The sequence below is a fragment of the Trachemys scripta genome, chromosome 7 (assembly GCF_013100865.1).
Source record: "Trachemys scripta elegans isolate TJP31775 chromosome 7, CAS_Tse_1.0, whole genome shotgun sequence".
Taxonomy (NCBI): Eukaryota; Metazoa; Chordata; order Testudines; family Emydidae; genus Trachemys; species Trachemys scripta.
The window spans coordinates 22835083-22855724 of NC_048304.1; the positions used below are offsets into that span (position 1 = coordinate 22835083).

Genomic DNA, 20642 nt, shown 5'->3' on the forward strand with positions numbered 1-20642 from the left:
TGTGCAGTGGTGCAGAATTCCCCCAGGAGTAAAATGTTATTAGCTGGTATAGTCCTGTTTCAAGCATCTTGCAGTTCTGGGAAAACAATCATCAAGTTCCCTAAGAGTTTTAAAGACAATGACATAACAGGAAGTCAAGGGTACGGGTAAAATCTTATCAATGGAGAAACCAGAAAGAACCAGTGAGTGAACCATATATCAATTTTTTTAGCTTGTATTAAAATCTGCCCAATCAACATATAAAACCTGACATCTCTTCTGAAACTGCAGGGGATAGTTTGGGTAATCTATTGTATCACACCTGACAATCACTAACTTATATCTCTGTGGTAGTGCACAAACAGTTTTGGGGAAAATCACCATTAATCTTTTAATATGGAGCCAGAGAGTGGATAGCAATATTCTACTTTTGTAGGATCTTGAGAAGCTTTTTAAACAATAATTAAGGTTCTCAACTCCCCTGTAAGATAGGCTTTATTATCTCTCTTTTGTATTTGGACACACAGAGAGGTTAAATGGTTTGCCTAAGGCAATAGTGAGTCAATGGCAGATCTGAGAATAGAACACAGGAGTATTGGTTGCTATGCCCTGCTATGTTCGGTGGATAAAACTCTATCCTACACTGAGGATTGAATTTTAATCTCTACCTGCAGAGAGTACATTAATTAAAGTCATCTTGGTTTTTGCCATATGCAGCGAAATTTAGGTCAAGTGACCACCACAGTTTTTTGCTTGGTGTAGCTAATTCTTCCACCTCTTGCTCATCTGAACAGACCTATGATTTCAACAGGATTACTCTCATCCACAAGATGAGAAGGGATTGGCCTCTTTTATTTCATTTTGTGATGTCTTTGTTTTGAGTATTGCACTGTACTTGTTCTTTTTAAAGTGGAGACAATTTATATGGGGGGAAAACCCCCAACCAAAGAGTCACAGCTCGTCAGACCACACAGGATTAATTGTATGTTTCCCAGAAAGGGCAAAGTAGAAGTGGTACTACAGTAAAGTCTTAAGGCTGAACTTAAACAGCTTAGGGGATCTGTTGTAATTGATGTCTGATGTGAATGAGCATGTGTTGTTATGATACATCAACATGAGAAATATTGAGCTTGAACTTAACACGATTTTCTTGACCTTGGCTGGCCAAGGCATTTATTTTAGGAGAAAGTTGGGGGAGGTTAAATTCACTCTAGATGTTAAGCATGAGTCATTCATCTCTTTCCTCTATACCAATGGTGTTTTTTAGCAGAATTTGAGACAGTTTTGAGACCTTGCGGTCCCTCTCACATTATAAACGCTTTGAGCATAATCCAATATTTCACTAACCATTTAGCCAGAAAAATAATACCTGCCGTTCACATAGTCTGAATTGTTATTCCCCAGGTTTAAGAAACTCATTTCACTCCAGTTTCTCTTCTGCCCTCCACCCCCAGCCCTCCTATAGGTCTCCTCTTTGGTACAGACGTCATGTGATACTTGAGGTGGGAGCTGGAGACTTCAGAGCTGTTTTCTTAGACTAAATGTTTGAGGTTACAGGACCTGGCCTAGTTTCACATAAGTTTTCAAATTTCAGTGGGACATGCCAAATCCTGAAACTGTCAAATAGTGTATTATTTTTGGAGAGAAAGAATGTGTGTGTGTGTGTATGTGTATGTGTGTGAGAGAGGAGAATGACCTTTACATTTTTAGCCCTTCCCAAAAGTCTGACTTCCTGCCCTCTCTCCCATGAGTCTTGGAAAACCTTAGCAAACAAAGTGAACAATTCTGAAGCAAGAATTCAGCATAGAAAAGGGGATATTATATTGAGGGGGGCAAAAATGACTTTATGCCATTGTTTGTTTCTTTATATTGTGTAGAGAAGCCTGGAAGTTTATTTTCTTACCTTAGAAATATCAGGAATATGAAGTCTTGTTTACCATATTGCTAGAGGTCTCTTTTGGAGAGAATTGGATTGGGAGTTTCTTGAACCCTTCATCAAAGGAGGCTGTTAAATCTCTAACACAGGTATCTTTTCTTCTAACTCTTTCTGAGGGATTTGAGGTAGTAACCAACCAAAAGGGGGAAAAATAATCTGAATAAAAATCATTCCCTTCTCAATTCACCAGGTTTCACATCCTTGGTATCTGTGACATCATAAATGTACTAGTTTTCTAGGAAAAATAGGTTTTATTTTAGACCCTCATCCTGCAAAGGGATCTACCTCTTTGAGGCACTTTACGGTCAAAGGCCCCAATTCTGCAAACTGTTTGAGGCAGGGACCTCATGCAGTGTATAAGTACTGTGAGGCATTTAGCATAACTCTGAGCATTGTAGCATAATATCCTGATAACTTAAATTTCTTATGTAAAAACAAATGGAAGAAAACACTGCCTCCCCTAACAAACAAACTAACCCCCTGAAAAGTTTCAAGCCTTGTTTATATATCTCGAGGAAACAAAAGGGAGTACAAATCCATGTTTTTTCCTTTACAAGTCAACTTTAAGATTATAAAAGTTGAAGAATAAACAGAAATGCATTTTTCTTGCATAAGAAGTGAATTAAAATTGTAAATCCACAGAAGTCTTATCATTAATACTAAAATGAATTATACAGTATATTTATAATATGAATGGTGTGTAATGTGATCTAGTAATACATATATGTGAATTATACAGGCATTTTCTTGTATCCTTATGGGGATAGACATACATTTGCAGTTATTTGTGTGTGTGTGTGTGTGTGTGTGTATGAATGTATGTATGTATTGATTGGTTGAGGAGTTCAGGGTAGTAAAGTGTATGTGAGTTCTGAAGAATGATGATTTGACATAAAACAATTCAAAGCTTGGGCACTTGGTTAGAAATGTGACATATTATGTCTAATCCAGCTCCCTTGTCAAAACTCTCATTGATGGCAGTGGGAGCCAGGACCATTCCTTTGAGTATACTGAATAACCAGGCTAACTGCCTTTATTTTCTCTAGGGAGGCAATGGCCTCTCATAAATCAAGCAGGGAACTGGGACCATCTTCTATTCCCGACTCTGCCACTGAATCATTGTATGACCTTGGCAAGTCACTTAAATTCTTTGTGCCCATAAAATAGAAATGATTTTTACCTAATTTTGTAAAGCATCATAAGAGAAAGGAAATATATAAGATTAAAAATATGAGGCAATGTGCTCTGGAAGAATAAACATACAGTCGTGATTCAAAATTCTAAATTCAAATCTCAGCCTTGCCGTATATGACTTTGGGCAAGTCACTTCACATATTTCCCTCAGTTTTCCCATCTGTTTTATGGACATAATGCTGTTGTAAGACTTAATTAATTAATTAACCAGTTAATGTTTTACATCACTTTGAACATATAAAGCACTATTAACTGCTATGTATTCTTTAACAATATGTATTATTGCATAAGGAAGTTTAAATGTAACTTGTATTGCTTCTCTTGGAAAAAATGTGCAGAATATTGGAAAACCCCTTAACATGCAGGTAATAGCAGTATATCATGTAAGGCCAATTTACTTAGAAACTTGTGAGATGAGATGTCTTTGACATATAGTACTAAAGTTGACTGATTTATTCAATTTGTTGCCATCTTCTATCATTTCAAAACATTAACATACTTCTAATTTTCAGTCATTACACGATTCAGATACCCTGTCCTCTGGAAATACATTTGTGGATTTTTTTTTATGTTAAACATACTGGTACCAACATGCCTTCTGTAACTCCTCTGAAGCCAAAGGACTTTTTGACAGTTCTCAAGATATCCAATGCTGTGAGTCAGCTTGTTACCCCTTGTCTCCAGTGAGAGGGAGTTTTTTGTGTGGTAGCTGGATGTCAGCTTCCTAACACCATCACCTGTTCAGCCATTCAGTCACTCTCCTGTGGGCTGTGCAAGCCCTAACTTGGCCTTGCAGATTAATAAGAGGTACATCCCAATCCCCAACTCCCTTTGAATCGTTCTCCTGTGATATCCAGCCCCTGACAATGGCTGTTCACAGAGATTCCAGATCCTTTTCATCCAACAGTGCAGTGTACCCCAGTTTTTCCTTAAACCATTGCTCCATAAACCACAAAGCATTTATGAGCACTTCTAATAAAACAAAAGAGAAAATAAAGATTTAGCTAGACATGAGAGGAAGTGGTGGAAACAACTGTTTATAAAACATGAATGTGGGTCCACACTCATCAAGTTACCTTTTCGATATACTAAGGTAGACTTTCTCCCTAAATTCAGTCTGTTGCAGAGATGACTGATTTCACAAGAACCAGGATCCACACATTCGTGAAAGCACCTTGCTCCCTAATGGGTTTTCTCAGTGAATGAATACAGAATACCTTTCGCTACACTCTTATACCGAAACAATCTTTTGTCTTTATTCATAGCCAGGGTGATCTCCTGCCTTTTATAATGTTCCTTTTAATCTCCAAGGTGTTGTGAGTGTTTGCAATTCTTTGATGGTTTTCCATTGACCGTTCCGGGTTGTGGCAAGGGTAGACAATAGAACCTCACATTACCTCACCGCTGACTAGGGAGGGGGACAACTCCTTGCTCCAATGGGTCATCGCCGAGTAGGGTGACCAGTTGTCCCGATTTTATAGGGACAGTCCGAATATTTGGGGCTTTTTCTTATATAGACTTCTATTACTCCCTACCCCCTGTCCCGATTTTTCACACTTGCTGTCTGGTCACCCTATCCCCGAGACATACTACGTCCTGGCGACTAATTTCTACTCCAAGTCCATAAAGCATACTTTCAGTATAAATACAATATTCCTTAAATATTACCCATATACACATCTTGCAATGATTGAGTCTTGACAAGTTGTGAGCTTTCTGTAGATTCCTTACATGTTACTCTTTATGAATAAATATTCTATATGATGTGTTCGGTGTAGTGCGTTCGTCAGGGCTGAGGTGAGAAATGTTTGCAAAGACGAACAGAGGACCCCTTGCCAAGGGGTATCTCTGTCATGGACTTACACAAGGGATACATTTGTCTCTTCTCTTTGACATGCTGTCTTTTGGATGCTTATCCAGCCCTTTTCCTTCCTGCGGGAAGTTTATTTTCTCTTGTGAAGCGCTGTACGGACAACTTCTCATCACTGCTTACTCTTGACTGCTTACAGGCATGTTTCTAACCAGTTAATTAAAACACATTCTATATAAATTCTTTTCCACTAGGAACCTTTGTAAAAATCCAGAAATTAGTAATACAGAATAAAAGGAGTCTGGTGAGATTGATTTGTTCAAAAATTGACTTTTTGTTTTTAAATGTGGATTTCCCCCCCAAAACAAATCTATCCATATTTTATTCTAAAAAAAACCCAACCAGCATTAAATGTCATCAGCCTGAGGCTCTTAGATACATCACAGTGAGAGGTTCCTTAAAAATAGTTTAGATAGCAAACCAAAGTGTGCAGCTCAGTACCCATCAACAATCCTGTAGTAACAAGTGAGCATGGTGTACGATGAAATAAAATTTAAATTATGAAAGAATTTCAGCACCCAAGGGAATATTATAAATAATTCCCTGGAGGTACTGGTAGGTGATATTCTTAACTTCCCTTCTGTACCTTAACAATGAGTTTCTCTGATGGGTCTTGGTGCACTAGCATGACTCGCCTCCCATTCAGTTTTATACATTCTAAAACACTATAGTAGAGCTTGCTCCAAACTTTATGAATGCAACTCAGTCACCACTGCAGGTTAGAGCATGAACAATTGAGTGGGAGGTAGTGGTACTATCTAATACAGAGAAGAAACTGAATAAACTTGTACAGTTGCTTGAAGCATTTGGGCAGCCCCTGGAGTAGAGGATGTCAATGTTATTAATAAGCATTTATATAATGGTAGTGTCAAAGAGTCCAGCAGTGTGCTTGGCGCTGTAAAAACATGAAGAGACACTTCCTGCCCTGGAGGGCTAATAATTCAAGAGACAAATATGAAAGGTTGATGATGGGGATTTAATGTACAAACAAATGAATATAGTGAATATGGATGAGTCCTGGACTTTTTACTTTTGTTTGGGTTGTTTTTCTTATCATAGATGCATGTTGTTTACACCAATAATCATGAGTCTGATTTTGTTTATTGTGGCACCTTCCTAACATCCCTTCAGATTTGTACCATGTTGTGTGCATGCTGCTGTATGTATTGTGTGGATCTGTGTATATAGAGGTGGGTATTGTGTGCAATGTGTGTCTACATGTAGTGGGTATGTATTTTGCACAGCTGTGGAATAGATGCTATAGGTGTAATACTTACAGTGTATCTGAGGTTCCCCATGAGTTCTTCTGGGAGTTGTTTGGTTTTGATTGCAAACTCTGTGAGGCAGCAGCCAGGTTTTCTGGGTCTGGTACAGAACACAGCCCACTGTCAGCTTTAGCAAAGAACAATCCCTGGGCTCCCTCTGCGGGACATGTCCTGAACCACCCCCAGGCCTTGTTATATGACTAATGTGGGTAACCCCCAACCCCGCCCGGGTGCTAGACGTTCCCTTTCTCCCCAGAGAGGGCGGAACGCCGAGATAGTCCGGAACGCTCGCCGTGGAATCCGTGTTGCCGCGGGGGCGCTATTGGGATCGGGACCGGCGGCGTGCGAAGGGAACAGGGGAGCCATGGCCGGTTCCGCTGCTGTCGCTGCCCCGGGGCCCAGCGCCCCCAGGAGGCTGAATGTGAACGTGGGGGTCCTGGGGCACATCGACAGCGGCAAGACCGCGTTGGCCCGAGCGCTCAGCACCACCAGTTCCACCGCCGCCTTCGACCGGGCCCCGCAGAGCCGAGCTCGGGGCATCACCCTGGACCTGGGCTTCTCCTGCCTCCGCACCCCGCTGCCGCCGCACCTGGGACCCGGCCCCGGCGAGCTCCAGCTCACCCTGGTGGACTGTCCGGGACACGCCTCCCTCATCCGGACCATCATTGGCGGTAAGGGGCGGGGGGGCGACAGGCCCCTGAGAGAGATTGTGACTCTGGAGGGGCGGGGGCTTCTCCCCCGCCCATGTCAGGAGATCTGCTGTCTAGAGAGAAGTGAATCGGGGGAGGGGGGAGTGTCTTTGGGGGTCTCGCCTCCTCTGTGTACATGTGGGTATCGTTTCCGAGGATGCAGAGAGCGGGTGGGGTGGGGAGGTTTGAAATGTAAAGAAGTAAAGTTTGTCTTGTGTGCGGTGGGAGGGTTGAAGAGCTGGAAGTTGCCTCCTGCCAGGGAAGGGTTAAAACGATCTATACAGTTGCCAGATCCTTCTAGTGGAGACATGATTTGTACAGTACCAGCAAAAGAACTTTTTTTGTTGTTATAACTTTCTATACTAGGGCTTTTGCCAGTATGACAATGTCATGAAAAGTTACACCCCCAACCAACGTTACTATGCTAGCAAAAATGTAGCCCTACCCTGTGTGGAGTCAAGATAGCTTATTCCTGTAGTGGAAAAGGAATAAGCTATGCTAAAGACAACCTCACACTGATATAACTACATCCGCACCAGGGCTCATATTGATATAACTTTCCGTAAAAATTCACACCCGTCACCAAAATATTTTTATTGATACCAAAACTGTATGTAAACCAGTCAGTTTTGCGTATGGTAATGCATTTGTTTTTTAAACATTTCTTTATTGCTGGAGAGGATGTGACAATATTAATGGACATAGTTACAATTTCTCTCTCAAATTTCTTGAACTCTCCCTCATTTAAATTGTCAGAGGTTGGCAGTGCTGCTGCTGAAGTGTTCATATACACACTTGCTAGAAATTTAGATGCAAAACTCCTACCTAGTTTGAGATGTTCTTAACATTTGTGAGACTATAGCGTTAGAAGTACTGTGTACATCTCAGTTCTTTTAAAATGTTTTCCTTGAAAGCAAATTTGAGGTAAAGGAGACTCTGACTTTTTCCAGCAGCACATTTTAAAATAAATTCACATTTGGAGGTTGGGGGTGGGGGCAGGGAGTGAATCTTCCACCATATGAACACGTCTTAAATCATTTTTAGAGCTTGTATAAAGATTTTTTCCTGCTGTAAAACGAGCGATCCTTGTAGGCATTGAGGCCTTCACCGGCAAATTATACTTGAGCCTAAGAATTTCTGTTAATTTGCATAGATACTTATTTAGTTTTAAAATTAAAAACGTTTCTCCATTATTGAAAACAAGTAGTGGTGTCAGCAGTCATTATGGTAACTTCTTCTGATCCAATCTTTTTGTATTATTTGGGGGACAGGCTTTAGGATGAGACTTGAAGGATGGTCAGGAAAGTGTTGGAAGGGGAACTTAGTCTGAGGAAGATGGGATTTTGACTTCAGCTCAGTGTGTGAACTCTGAAGTGAAGGAATTTGAGATCACTGCATCTTCTAACCCTTGTAGAACTTCAGATTTTCATCAATATGCTTTTACTTCATTGATTTGGAAGTTTGTGGTTTAAATTGCTCAAAGGTCCAGCTTATTGTAAACCCAAACACTTATTGGTAAGTGCTGGAGAGAAGTTCTTGTGAGATTTAGTTTAGTATTAGGTTTATTTTTGCATGTATTGTTTAACTGTGTCCATATTTTCTTGTATATTGTTGTTGTTACTTTAATATTTGTAAATATTGGTGTATATAAATCTCTTGTTTCATGTTACCTACATATGTAGTTTAAGTTGATGCTCCTTGATACACACAACTTTTAAAAGAAATTGGCACAGGAAAGAAATATTCTGCCCTGAGGAATTAGACAGTTATGTGGCATGGTGATGTTAGTATATGAAAAAAGGAACCCCCTAAAAACAAACATATACACTTTAAAAAAGTGATTTAATTGCTCATGAAAGGTGCCAGCCCTGAAGACTACTATTCTATGGGTGTAAGGTACAACATGAGCAGCCATAGTGCTAGCTTATCTCACAATGACCTAGTCAGTGATTCTTATTACTAACCTATAGGGACCTTCTTTAGAGGGGAGATTAGTACATTTCTCATGCCTTTTCTGTTCTTAGTCTCTTTTCAAATTGCCAGACAGAAAACCAGTTAGTGGGGCAGTTTTACGATGTCGTCACCCGTTTCCTGGGAGCTGGAATGGGAACCTTTCAAATGATTTCATATAGTCCACTGGAAAAACACTTTTTTGACAGATCTGTTACTTGCAAATGGTGCCAGTGATGCACACAACTATAATACCTACTTGTATGTGTATCATTCTGGATAGATGAATAGAAATTATTTATTGCTTGAGTTCATCACCAGTAAAACCCTCTGCAGTTCAGTTCAGCTGTTTTGTTACTCTGCAGTTACAGGGAGAGGGCGACAATTAGCTGCATTTAGCCTACAGTTGTGCTTTGTTTCACAGCAAAGGTGCCTGATAATTTACAGAAGTACTGATAATTTATTTTATAGGGAACTAAGTTTGTTCTTGTGAACAGGACAGTTCTTGTTAAGGTCTCTGTGTAGAAACTTTCATTTAGGCTTTGCTCTCTGTGGGGAAACTACTAAGATCTGAAAGAGCTAATCTTTCTCTGGAACTGTTATCATCTCATGAGGAATACTTAGGAGGGACTAGAAAAAATAGTTTTCATCTGTGCAGTGTTTAAAAATCACACTCCCTTACCTATTAATCAATAGCTTGGCGTTATCATTTGTTTCTTTTCTATTGGTTTTTAAAAGAAACTGTGATTGTTTGCTCCCGACTGTCAATATTGGCCAACTATAACAATTACAATTTATGTAATCTGACCTGTGCTAGTGGACCTGTGCATAGCCCTAGTGGATCAGGGCCCAAATAACATCTGATTTATTTAGTAATTAATGTTTAAAATGGTTCAGTCCATAGGTACTAGTATTGCCATTTCCAGCTGTTCAGAAATCAAGCCACCAAATCCTGAGATTTAAAAAAAAAAATACATTTTTGATTGTTTTTTTTTCTGCCTTCTGTTTTTTTGTGCTTTTAGTGTTCAATCTTTCCCCTGCAACCATGGAGCATAGTAACTTTCTTCTTATTATTATTTTTTTAAATAAAGCTGAGATTCTTTTGTAAGTGTGGGACTCCAGGCTTTAAGTAAAACATTAACTATTGTGAGGCTTGTTATAAAATTACGAGAGTTGGAAACACTAAGGTACTTTTGTGGGAGTGCTGTATAAAACATCATATACTTTAAAAATTGACCTCACTGTAAGATTAGGTAGGAAGAGAAAAGACCAGTTTAAATGCAAATATCTTTAAATACATCAGACATTGGACAGGTAAATAGATATAGATATTGTTATACCCATTCTATAGACAATAAACTCACAAGGAGGTTGTGAAGTTTAATGTTTGTAAACTACTTAGAGATTCCTAGATGAAAGGTGTTATGTAGGCCCAAAGTATTATTTGTTTTATTATTTAATATATTCTATTTGAAAGTTTTCTCTGGGTGGCAGCTCCTCTTTAAAGGGCTGATTGAAACAACACAACATGATTTTAAAGGATGAATCTCGCTAATTATTTGAAAGGGGGCTTTCATAGCTGAATTCTGTATTCTTGCCTATTCCTCCTGTTATGCAGGGCATTGTTGACCTTCCATATACTTTTCATGACAACATAAAAGAAGCGTCATTGGAGATGAAACCTTGGTTTAAATGAATGCAGAATATTTGAGCAGTAACCAAATAAGAAGAGAAATGGAAGATGGAAGTCATATTTCATTCTGTGCGGTTGCATCTTTCTTCGTATAGAGCTTGCCCTTGAGAGCAAAACATATCGAGTTTTAAATCAAAGAATATTTTACCTACATGCTAGGAATAGAAAACATTAGTTCCAGCCATGATGCATTTTTAAGGTTTTAGCTGGAAGGTTATAGTCAAGGTTGGAATGAAATGGTGGATACAACTTTTTCCAGTTAAACTTCTTAATTACTTTTTAGTTCTTAATTTTACTTATGCCCCAACAATATCGGTTTGTTCTCAGACCATAGACCCCAGCAGTGAAGTGGTAAGGCATTCTGAGTAACTGCCTGCTGAGAAATATACCATGGATTTCACTTACCGGTAGTTTCATTATTCTCCTGTACAGTGCAGCTGCAACTGTTCTAACTTATCTTCCAGTGCCCACTTGTGTGCTAGGTGCCTCACATTATAAATAAGAAATAATCTCTGCACTGAAAAAAAATTACTATCTAATTTCAGACAATGGTGGAACTAAAAGGCAACAAATACAATTGGTTGAGGCTGTTGGGTGAGTTACCGCAATGTGGTCATGTTATTTCTCTGTGAAGACATATGCACTGGATTCAGTATATATTAAAATGCACCATTTAAATATATTTTAAAAATGTCTTTGACATGCTTCTTGTGGGTGTCGTATATGATAGAGAAGGGAGACAAGTGATATGCTTGTCAGGGCTCCCCTATGGGCAGTAAAGTCTCAAGCTGCCTTTCAGTTGTTGAGCACAGAATGGCTGCTACAATTACTTGCTCAGTCATTCTACAACCACTACTTAACCTTTACTTTTGAAAATAGTACATGAACATGGTTAAAACAGATTTTTGCATACAATAAGACTGACTTGTATAGTTCCCACTACAGAAAAAAAAGTGGAAGGTTGCTTGTCATATAACCAAGGCCACCACTGCTGTTTGGCCATTTAGTCGTAAAGATGCTTGATAACGGTCTCTTTATTATTCATGTAGCATTGGAAAAGCATTTAGGGTAATTTGCAGGAGATGAAGGTTACTAAACAAAGAATCAAAGCCCTGAAAAACTTAGTCTTGAGGTGCATTCTTTAGCTTGCATCACAAAAAGCTCATCACAAAATGACATGACTAAAATTCCATCTCACATAGGTAATTGAGCAATTCCCTGCCATTTTACCCATTGTTTTTGTCTACAATTGCAGCATCTATTTCCTTGCCAGATTCGCACATAGGAAAAGGGCCCTGTGACTGGAGTGAGAGGGTAATTCCAGGAGTAATTCTCTCTTCTTGACCAGCTCATGCTTGTTTTCAATACTGAGGCTATGGCACTTGACAGACATGTGGTGGTGGGGTACAGGGTGTTTTTTGAATCTTGATACACAAGTTTAGGCTGTTGAGGGATTTTACTCAATGTGGGCGAGTCTGTGTAATGTTGTTGCTTGTCTTGAGGTTTTGTTTTGGTATTGACAATGAGGTTTATAGATTTTCATGAAGCTGTCATTATCTTCCTCAAAGGAGTGGGGCTCATACATGTATGTTGTACTCTAAAAGGCCTATACATCCAGTAGGGTGCTGAATGGTTTTTCAAATGAGTTCAGCAGTAGGGGAAACCAGCAGAGAGGTTATAGAAGTTAATCTTCCAGAAGAAATTCAATCCCCATTTTTCATTTTAAGACCACTTTGCGTAGCAAAGTAGTTTAACCAGTAGCAGATTTCTTACTTGCTGTTGGTTAATTTCATGCCCTACAAAGGGTCAGCACACTAATACAGAAGAACATGATTACCTCACCCTAGCTCCCCTTCAACCCTGCATGCATACAGTGAGGGATAGTGAATTGTTTATTTTAGGTAAGTAGTTTTCGGATGCCCTTTATCTACTTGATTTTGAATGGACTGAGATGACTTCTCAAAGAACATTTAAAAATAGATTTTGTTGTTTTTTTCCCTCTGAAGTTCAAAGGACAGAGTAGTCTTATAGGGTTTTAATTGGAAAGTTACTGCTTGACCCTGGTTGTCTAAACCTGCAGGGGAAATTTTGACAAACTTGTAGTTTCATAATCCTTATGCCTGTCTGAACCTTTGACCTGTTTACTTCATAACCAGAGCTTCATTGTCACCATTTGTCCCAGCAGTTCCTTTCAAAGAAGGCTGCCTTGCAAGTGTCTGTTTCCACTTTGCTGCTGTGTTCTCTTAAGGAAGGGTATTAATTCATACCTGATACATTGAAGGGGCCAGGACTTTTGAACTCACACAAGAGCTTGGGGAGGGGGAAATGAGCATAGCCAAAGCATGTCTTGCAGATGCAAATGACTACAATGAAAACAGTCTAGGGAGATCAAGGGAAACATGGGCATAATACCAAGGTTCAAATTTGGTCAGCTAGAGATTATTTGTAAGATTAATACAGCAGTACTTTTGTTGTTGTTACAAAATGTTTGTTTTGATTAGTTTGTTGTAAGATATAACTAATATCTATGTACATAAGCTTATAGGGCCCATCAACCTTGCAAAATTGCAATGAAAATATGCTGACTTTTTAGTACAAAACCTACTTGCTCATCTTTGATGATAAAATGGATACCTGTTTTACTGCAGATTAGTGGACAAGTAGAATTTTGCAAGACTGCTATCATCAGAGATTTGATCTCTGGTCCTACTGTTCTCACCCTTGCTCCATAGGGAGCGGAGACCGTATGGGCTGCAAAGATAGCAAAAGATGCTCAGTCCCTATGGGTATGAGGACCAAGAAAGGAAGGCAAGCCTTTGCTGCTCTACAGCATCCACTTTAGCAAACTGCTCTTTGGCAGAGTAAGGTGTGGCACTGATGTATCCTGAAAGAGCCATCCAGTTGTACTTCCTCAAGATGATAGAGGCTGGAACAATTGGCCTTCAGTGGGAGTATTTTAGGAGGGAAAATAGGTGGGCTCTGGTACCCCCGTCAGGGGAACTAGAGCCTGCTTGGGAGGGAAGGATGTTCCTTTTACGAATACATGCTCAATGTTGTTTTTAATTTTTTTTTTTAAATAATAATAGTACAAATGTCCATGTAATAAGTTGTTATAGTTACTGAGCAGGTTGTCATAAATCTACTTGCATATGCTGCAATCCATCCACCATATTTTTTAACTCTGCCTATTGGGGAACAGTACTTAATTGTAACCCTCCACTGACTGTTATCATGAAATTGGATGTTTGAATACTGATACATAAAAGTTCAGTTAGTGAACAGGAAAAGTAGTTCTGTGTAGCTTCCGTGAAAGCTTTCTCTTGTCTAAATGAGTATTTCTGATTAAATTTGCATATATGTGTTACAGAGGGTGTTACTCCAGTATCCTAATGGCAGAGTTCTCCCCAAGCCATGTGAGAGACCTAAATTTGAATGTAGGCCTTTTGCTCCTTGGACTTGTAGAGGTTAAGAATGCTATGGGGGCAACATGTTCTTCCTTGGTGAAAAGAGTGCCTTTCATTGCTCAATAGCAACCACTCTGGTCAGTTAAACAACAGTGCTGGTAAACTCTGGGAGGACCCTTGGCCACCAGCTTGGGTTGAGGATGGTGGTTGTAATGAGCCTACTGGGTGGTGTGAAAGTATAAAATGGAAGACCTAGGACTCTGGGTGAGGAAGAGGTAATTTATTTTCTGAAGCTGCATAGTGGTTGGCACTTTTGAAATATTCTACTAGTCTGAAAGGGTTCAAACATTTCTCTTAGTTGCTAGCACTTTAAGTGTTTTCTAAAACGCACGCTAAGGTTCTTATATCCAGCATGCTTATAAATGGCTTACATGTGCAATATGGTTGCACTTCTGAAGCTGTCTAATAAACAATTTCAACTTTATTTTTTAAACTAAATCCCTTCTCTCTCAAAACTAAAATTTAGATTAAAAAAAAAAATAATTTTACAGTAGTCTGCTAGTGCCTAACATTTGTATGACAACTTGGAGGAGTAACTTTACTGAATTTTTAAATGAAACAAATTGTATGGTTTGTTTGGTTTTTGAGTACACATATGAATGTATAAAGGAGGTTGCTGGTATAAAACTGTTGCTTGCTTTTAAAAAGAAACAAAATGCAGCCTTTTCTACTGGACATAATAGTGCACAAGAGGGCAGTGTTTGCTTGCAATGCAGGATCTTTATGATAAATGTATAGGGTCAGCCTAAATGTAGTGACCCCAATTTTAAAATGAGACAATGCATAGGGTCCATAGTCACTCAGAACTCAAACGTGGCCTAACTCCTCTCCCCTCCCCCCAATGATTCATTCTTCTTTAGATGTCTTTGTAGACATTTTGATGTCTAAAACCTTGATAGTGTTTGTACTTCTTAAACAGTAAGCAGTTTGGTCTGTTGTCTTGTACATTACATGGCAGAGGCGAAATAGCATCTATAACTGAGGCAAAACAACTGCTTTTCAATTAAAAGCAATGTGATTGTGAGGATTCTTCCCCCGGTCATATAACAAATAAGCAAAAGCGAGGAAATTGCATGTTGTTACTCCTAAGTCCATTCCAAACTCCTCCTGTGTTGCCTAGGAATTGCAACATGAGGGTTGGGGTAATCATGAGGCCTCTCTGTTACATAGGTATAATGGGAGATTTTAAAAATAGAGCAGTGGCCTTGACACGGAATTTGCCTGGTATTTTCATTTGTATCATAATTTCAGTGTTTGAACATAAATTTTATTGTTTCATTTTAGTTTTAATGTGTGTATATATATAAAATATCTTGCTTTGACTCTCTGACCAGGGTTTTTTTTTTTGGGGCATGCAGGTCTTATGGTCTGTAGTCTGTTACCCCTTGCCCTTCCCTCCCCTCTCCCCCACCTTTTTTGTTGTTGCTGCTAGTTTATAGACTTGGAGTTTATGGTTTTCCTAAGAGGAGCTACAGATCCAGCAAAATCCTAAACTCTGTGCTTTAACTTGGAAGTATTAGTAGAGAGCAAATCCAGAATTTTCCTTATTTTTTATGGGTTTATGGATATGAAGACAGATAAGATCAGCAACTCTTGATCTTTGGAGTTATACTGTGTAATCACATGCTTTTCTGGGTATAGTTGGAACACTCAGAAATATGATTACTTGTGCAATGCTCATTTTATTTATATATGTGTGTGTGTTTGTGTGTGTGTATATGTGTATGTATGTCAATATACTGCACATCTTGATTCTAAAGTTGTGATTTCTATTATCATTTAAGTACTTCTCCCTGCATCTTAAATGTAAATTCTAAACAAGATTGGTTTTATTAAACTACTTTCTCTGGTTTACATGTCAAATGTGCTACTGCTAATCAAGAGCTGTTTTGTGTGTGTGTACGTAATTGCTGATGTACAGCAAAACCACACTTTGCTATTTGCCACAAATATACAAAACTTCTCAGGAAATATTTAATAACCAAGCACTGTAGACTTGCCAACTAAGTCTGCTACTTGTTCATTCATTCTGTTGGGCTAAAAAACAAAATTTCTTTGTTCTGTCATGCTGTGTACTAGCATTCACTGAATAATTACATAATCTGTCACCTCTGCCCCTTTTTGCTGCTCTGAAATTAGTTTGTAGGCAGTTTGGGGCAGTGATCAAGATTTTTATCTATTAGGTGCTGTTAAGATAAACAACAATATAGTGATGTCTTATGTTAAGAGCTTGTTACTTTCTTAAGATCTAGTACATTTTATTTACAATATAAAATATTTTAATTGCAGTTATCAAAACAAATTAACAAAGTACATTTTTCAATGTAGCATTTTTGGTGGGGGTGAATGTGTTCATTTGCTAAATGGTACAATTTAGTAATTCACAATAGTCTCCCAGTCGTCATTGTTAATTAGCAAGTTTCTACTGTATTCATGCACAAATCTCCTTGATTTGGAGACTGCCCTCAATTAGAAGCTGCTATATATAGTTATATGCTATATGATACAGTACTTTTATTAGAAAACAAGTTGGGATTTTACATACAAGTGCAACTAGTTTCACTTGGAGAAGGCATGGGCCTACTTTCCTGAGTGTATTTCTCCTTTCCTCCTGTGTTTTTTTTTTTTTAACCTTACAAATAATCATGTATGATCATGGTATCCTTTGTTAGAAGTGCTTATTTTTTAAACAAGATCACAGATGGTAAAATAAATAAGATGAGCAACATGTCTTCCAAAAATGTCATCTAACAAAGAAAACAAACCGAAACTCCAAATTTCCATTGGAGTTAAAGCCCATAAATAGAATAAAAAGTTTTTTTTGTGTGTGTGGCAACTAGTTGTTTTCTATCTTGGATCCCCAAGGCAAGCCTGGCAAGCTGAAGAGCAAGGACAGATGTTCTTCAGTGGTAATTTCCAGCTGGATTCTTAAATGCATTATGTACTGTGGATCACAGCTCATAATGGAGCAAAACTGAGTGAGAATTCCTGCAAAGAAAGATTTGAACAACCCATAGGATAGATATGATGGCAAGGATACTGTGCATTCTGTTAGAAAATGTTTTCAGTGCTTTCTGTAAAATTCAGATTAAATAGCCATTTTGAAGTGCTCCCTTTAAACAGTTTGCTTCCATAAGCATTGCAGGCAGAGTAAATACCAATAATTCTTATTTCCCATCTTCTTATCAGTACTTCTACCAAAATGTTCTTGCACAGCCTATCTAATCTCTTCAAGTGAACATCAAATGATTAGTGTCAGCTCCCAATTTGAATTATGATCTCTGTTTCAAACCCAACCTGACTAGTTCTGCATTAGATTGTAATTATCAGCATTGCCAGCATCAGGGTGGTTGTGACGAGACAAACTAATATATATGTGTGAATGTGACAACCCAAGAAGAGTGGGTGAATAGTGAAGGAAAAGGAATGGATGAAAGAGGAAAGTTTTAAAAACAGTGCTGTTGAGCATGCTTTTGTATTTGGGGAGAGGGGTTTTTCAGGGGTATAAGCATCAGATTTGAAATACTTGCATTTTAATCTCAGGAGGGTCAACTTGTCCATCAATTTTTTGTGAAAAAGATGAGTTTCCATCAGTTTACTGTTTGTGAGGTATGTTTTGTTTTTGTACAAAACCAATTTTTTTTTCTTTTCATCCACTTCTTCTCATTGTGGAAAAAGTCCAAGTTATTCCTTCCTATGGACTTCCTGGCACATCCAGGCTTCTTTTTCTTAGATGGTAGGCTTTTCAGTCGAAAGTCTGCCTTCATTTTATGTTTGTGTGGTGCCCAGCACATGTTTGGCAATTAACAAATAAAAGCTGAGACTGTGATCTGCTCTGTGTGGACTTGTGGCACTTTTTTCATAAGAGCAGGAGTTTACCTTGATTTGTTTGCTTAATGTTTCTCCTTCTCCCAGTGCTGTGCAATATATTGTGCACCAGGTGGCCATATTTCAATAGTGAAGTGATTCCTGCATGTATAAAATTTGAAAAGTGCTTTGAGAACTTTTGAGATGGAAAAAAAGCTATGGAAATGTAAGAGATTGATGGTTTTAATAAAACCATTCAATTTAAATTGAGCTGGGTGGGCAGGGGAGAAATAACGTTTTGTCCCAGATATGTATTCATTCTTAAAGTCTAGTTTTGTTATAAAAAGACCCCTCCCCCCGCTTTTCCTTTCCTGCTACTGCAATCAGCATTATTGCACTGGAAAGAAAGTTTCCAAAGTATGTAAAAGCTGCTTTGCAAAGAAAGAAACAAAATTATTGTATTTTTTTTGTGATTAAGAAGAGGGGGCAGGCAAAATGGATTCCTTGTACTTGGCTTTTACGCTGGACAGAAGACAAAGCCCAGTCTTTCTTGCTGACTAATGTCATCATTGGTGGGTTTTTTCCCCTGCAGAGCAATTTTGTCTCCATTGAGACCCCCACAGCCATTGGCAAGTCCATGCCCTGAGATTAAATCTCAAGCTTGGGTGAAATTCTAATGACTGTAATTGTTTCCTCTTTTCAAGTCTGTGGTCCCGTCATCAAAGACCGGTACGGAAATTATGCATTTATGTTGTAAAAATGAGGTCACGATTACCTGAACCTGCGGTTGACTTTAGGGGATTCTGTGTGGTGTTCTGGCAGTGGTTATCCACCCTCACATTCTAGTATGTTGAAATGAGTTAAAGCGTGGCTTAAAAAAATCGTATATATAAAGTAATAGTGGTATGCCTCAGTCTGCTTTGGGGTTTACATTCTATTATACACTATAACCCGTTACTGGATTATTGATTCCATAATAATCAGTGATAGAGGTGGTGACAGTAAATGATCAGAGCACAGTGAGTAAAATTGGAGGAAGAAGCAGGTGAATGTGGAACAAGATAGGTTTGTTGAGACTGGAGTGTGGAAAGAGTAATGTCCCAAGGTGGCACAGTTATGTAATGGGGTATTTAACAGATATCAATGTGGTATTACAAGAAAGTGCCCAGAGCAAGGGCCTGATAACTGCAAAGTGCTAAGTGCTTCTTGTGAAATGTGAGTGCTGTCAACTCTTTGTTTTCAGTATTCACTGGAGTTACTCAGTATCTTGCAAGATTGTACCAGAGTGACAGTGCCTCTGTGAGGCAGCAGTTGGGGAGTAGAGAAAATATGTAAATGAAAACATGGCATAACTTTACTGTTTTGAATGTGTATATTAATGTTAAACCATAATTGATACAGAAATCTCTGATGCGTTGTTACAGTGAAGAATTTAAACAGTGGTCAGAAATTAAAAGTTTTGCTTCCTACAGCAACTATAATTTGATCTTCTTAAGCACACATAGTATGGTATTTTGTAGAGTTAATTAGCCCAACCCTGCAAAGTCAGTGCGAATTGAAGGTTCTCATCTCCTTGTGGGATAAGATACTGAATTATACTACATTTCTGCCTTAATTTATGTATATTGTGTAGTTAAGTAACAGTTACTCTGGGAACTTTATTTTTGAATTTTCTGACTTTGTTTTTAAACTACAAATAAGATTAACTTTTTGCATTGATTTCCTTGTTTTTATGACAGTATGGGGGAAAAGTCTGTGATTACACACAGAACAGTGAAACACTTATTTCGTTTTGTGAATTGTGATTCAGATAAACACTGCATTTTTTTAAACTAACTATCACATTCAACATATTGGTAATGCATAGCTAACTATGGCTCTCTTGTTATATGCATACTCTGAAAATTTACTGGGAAATCATATACTATGCTTGAATAGTATATGATTTTTTAATTATTTCTAGATCATGTCAGAGGATTTTGGTTGACAGATTTCACTAGGGATTAAGATAAAAATGTCCAAACTTTCGGCTACTTAAAACTAAGTACCCAAGTCTGTATTTAGACACTTACTTAAGTGACTTGATATTTTTTCCCAAAGGCACTGAGCGCCAGTATCTTCCATTGATTTCAGTGGGAGTGACAAGTGCTTAACATTTCTGAAAATAATACCGCTTATTTAGGTGACTAACTTTAGGCACACAAGTTTGGCCCATGTCTGACAATATCGTAGTTTTTGAATTTATTAGACTCTCCCCTCCTCCACTGCCACCAAGTAGCTGAAAGTTTTTTTTTAAAGCATGAAAAAAACTCTCCCCCGATAATACAACATAAATCTTTGTGTTTTCACTAAGAAAATAAACACTTACAATGATCATGATATACGTATTCATGCCTGAGTATCTGCATAACTGTAATATTGCCAGTGCCAAACATTCAATAATCATGCGTCAGGCCCCACAAAATGAGAAGTCAAAAAAAAAAGTTTTGGATTTTTTGTCTGCCATTTGTTTTTTGAGTCTTTACAGTACACTAGGGTCGCATTTTCATGCTTTTCTCTGCAACCAGGAGGACTAGAAACTTGTTTTTAAATAAAAACTGAGATTCACTTATATTCATGTCTCTAGGAACTGGGGCATTATTACAAGACCTGTAGTAAAATGATGAGTTATGAACACTTTAACCGTATATCTGTAATTGTGCTTACCCTTTCCTTTACCTGGTCAGTTTGTAACTCTGAGGTTTTGCCATATTTTCAAAAGTGTAGCTCTTGACTCTTTAAAAAAAACCCAAGCA

The 20642-nt window shown here is 38.3% G+C and overlaps 1 protein-coding gene across 2 annotated transcripts in view; it reads left to right on the forward strand.

Annotated features, from left to right (window-relative positions):
* The first annotated feature begins 6547 nt into the window (after positions 1 to 6547).
* The window catches only part of EEFSEC (eukaryotic elongation factor, selenocysteine-tRNA specific), a 170393-nt gene continuing 156298 nt past the window's right edge, over positions 6548 to 20642 (forward strand). The window contains exon 1 of one of the 2 annotated variants that reach the window (XM_034776811.1): positions 6548 to 6915. In XM_034776811.1, coding sequence (XP_034632702.1) covers positions 6609 to 6915 — 307 coding nt within the window. In that variant the 5' untranslated portion in view covers positions 6548 to 6608. The remainder of the gene's footprint in view (positions 6916 to 20642) is intronic. The other variant, XM_034776809.1, reaches the window with a different exon arrangement.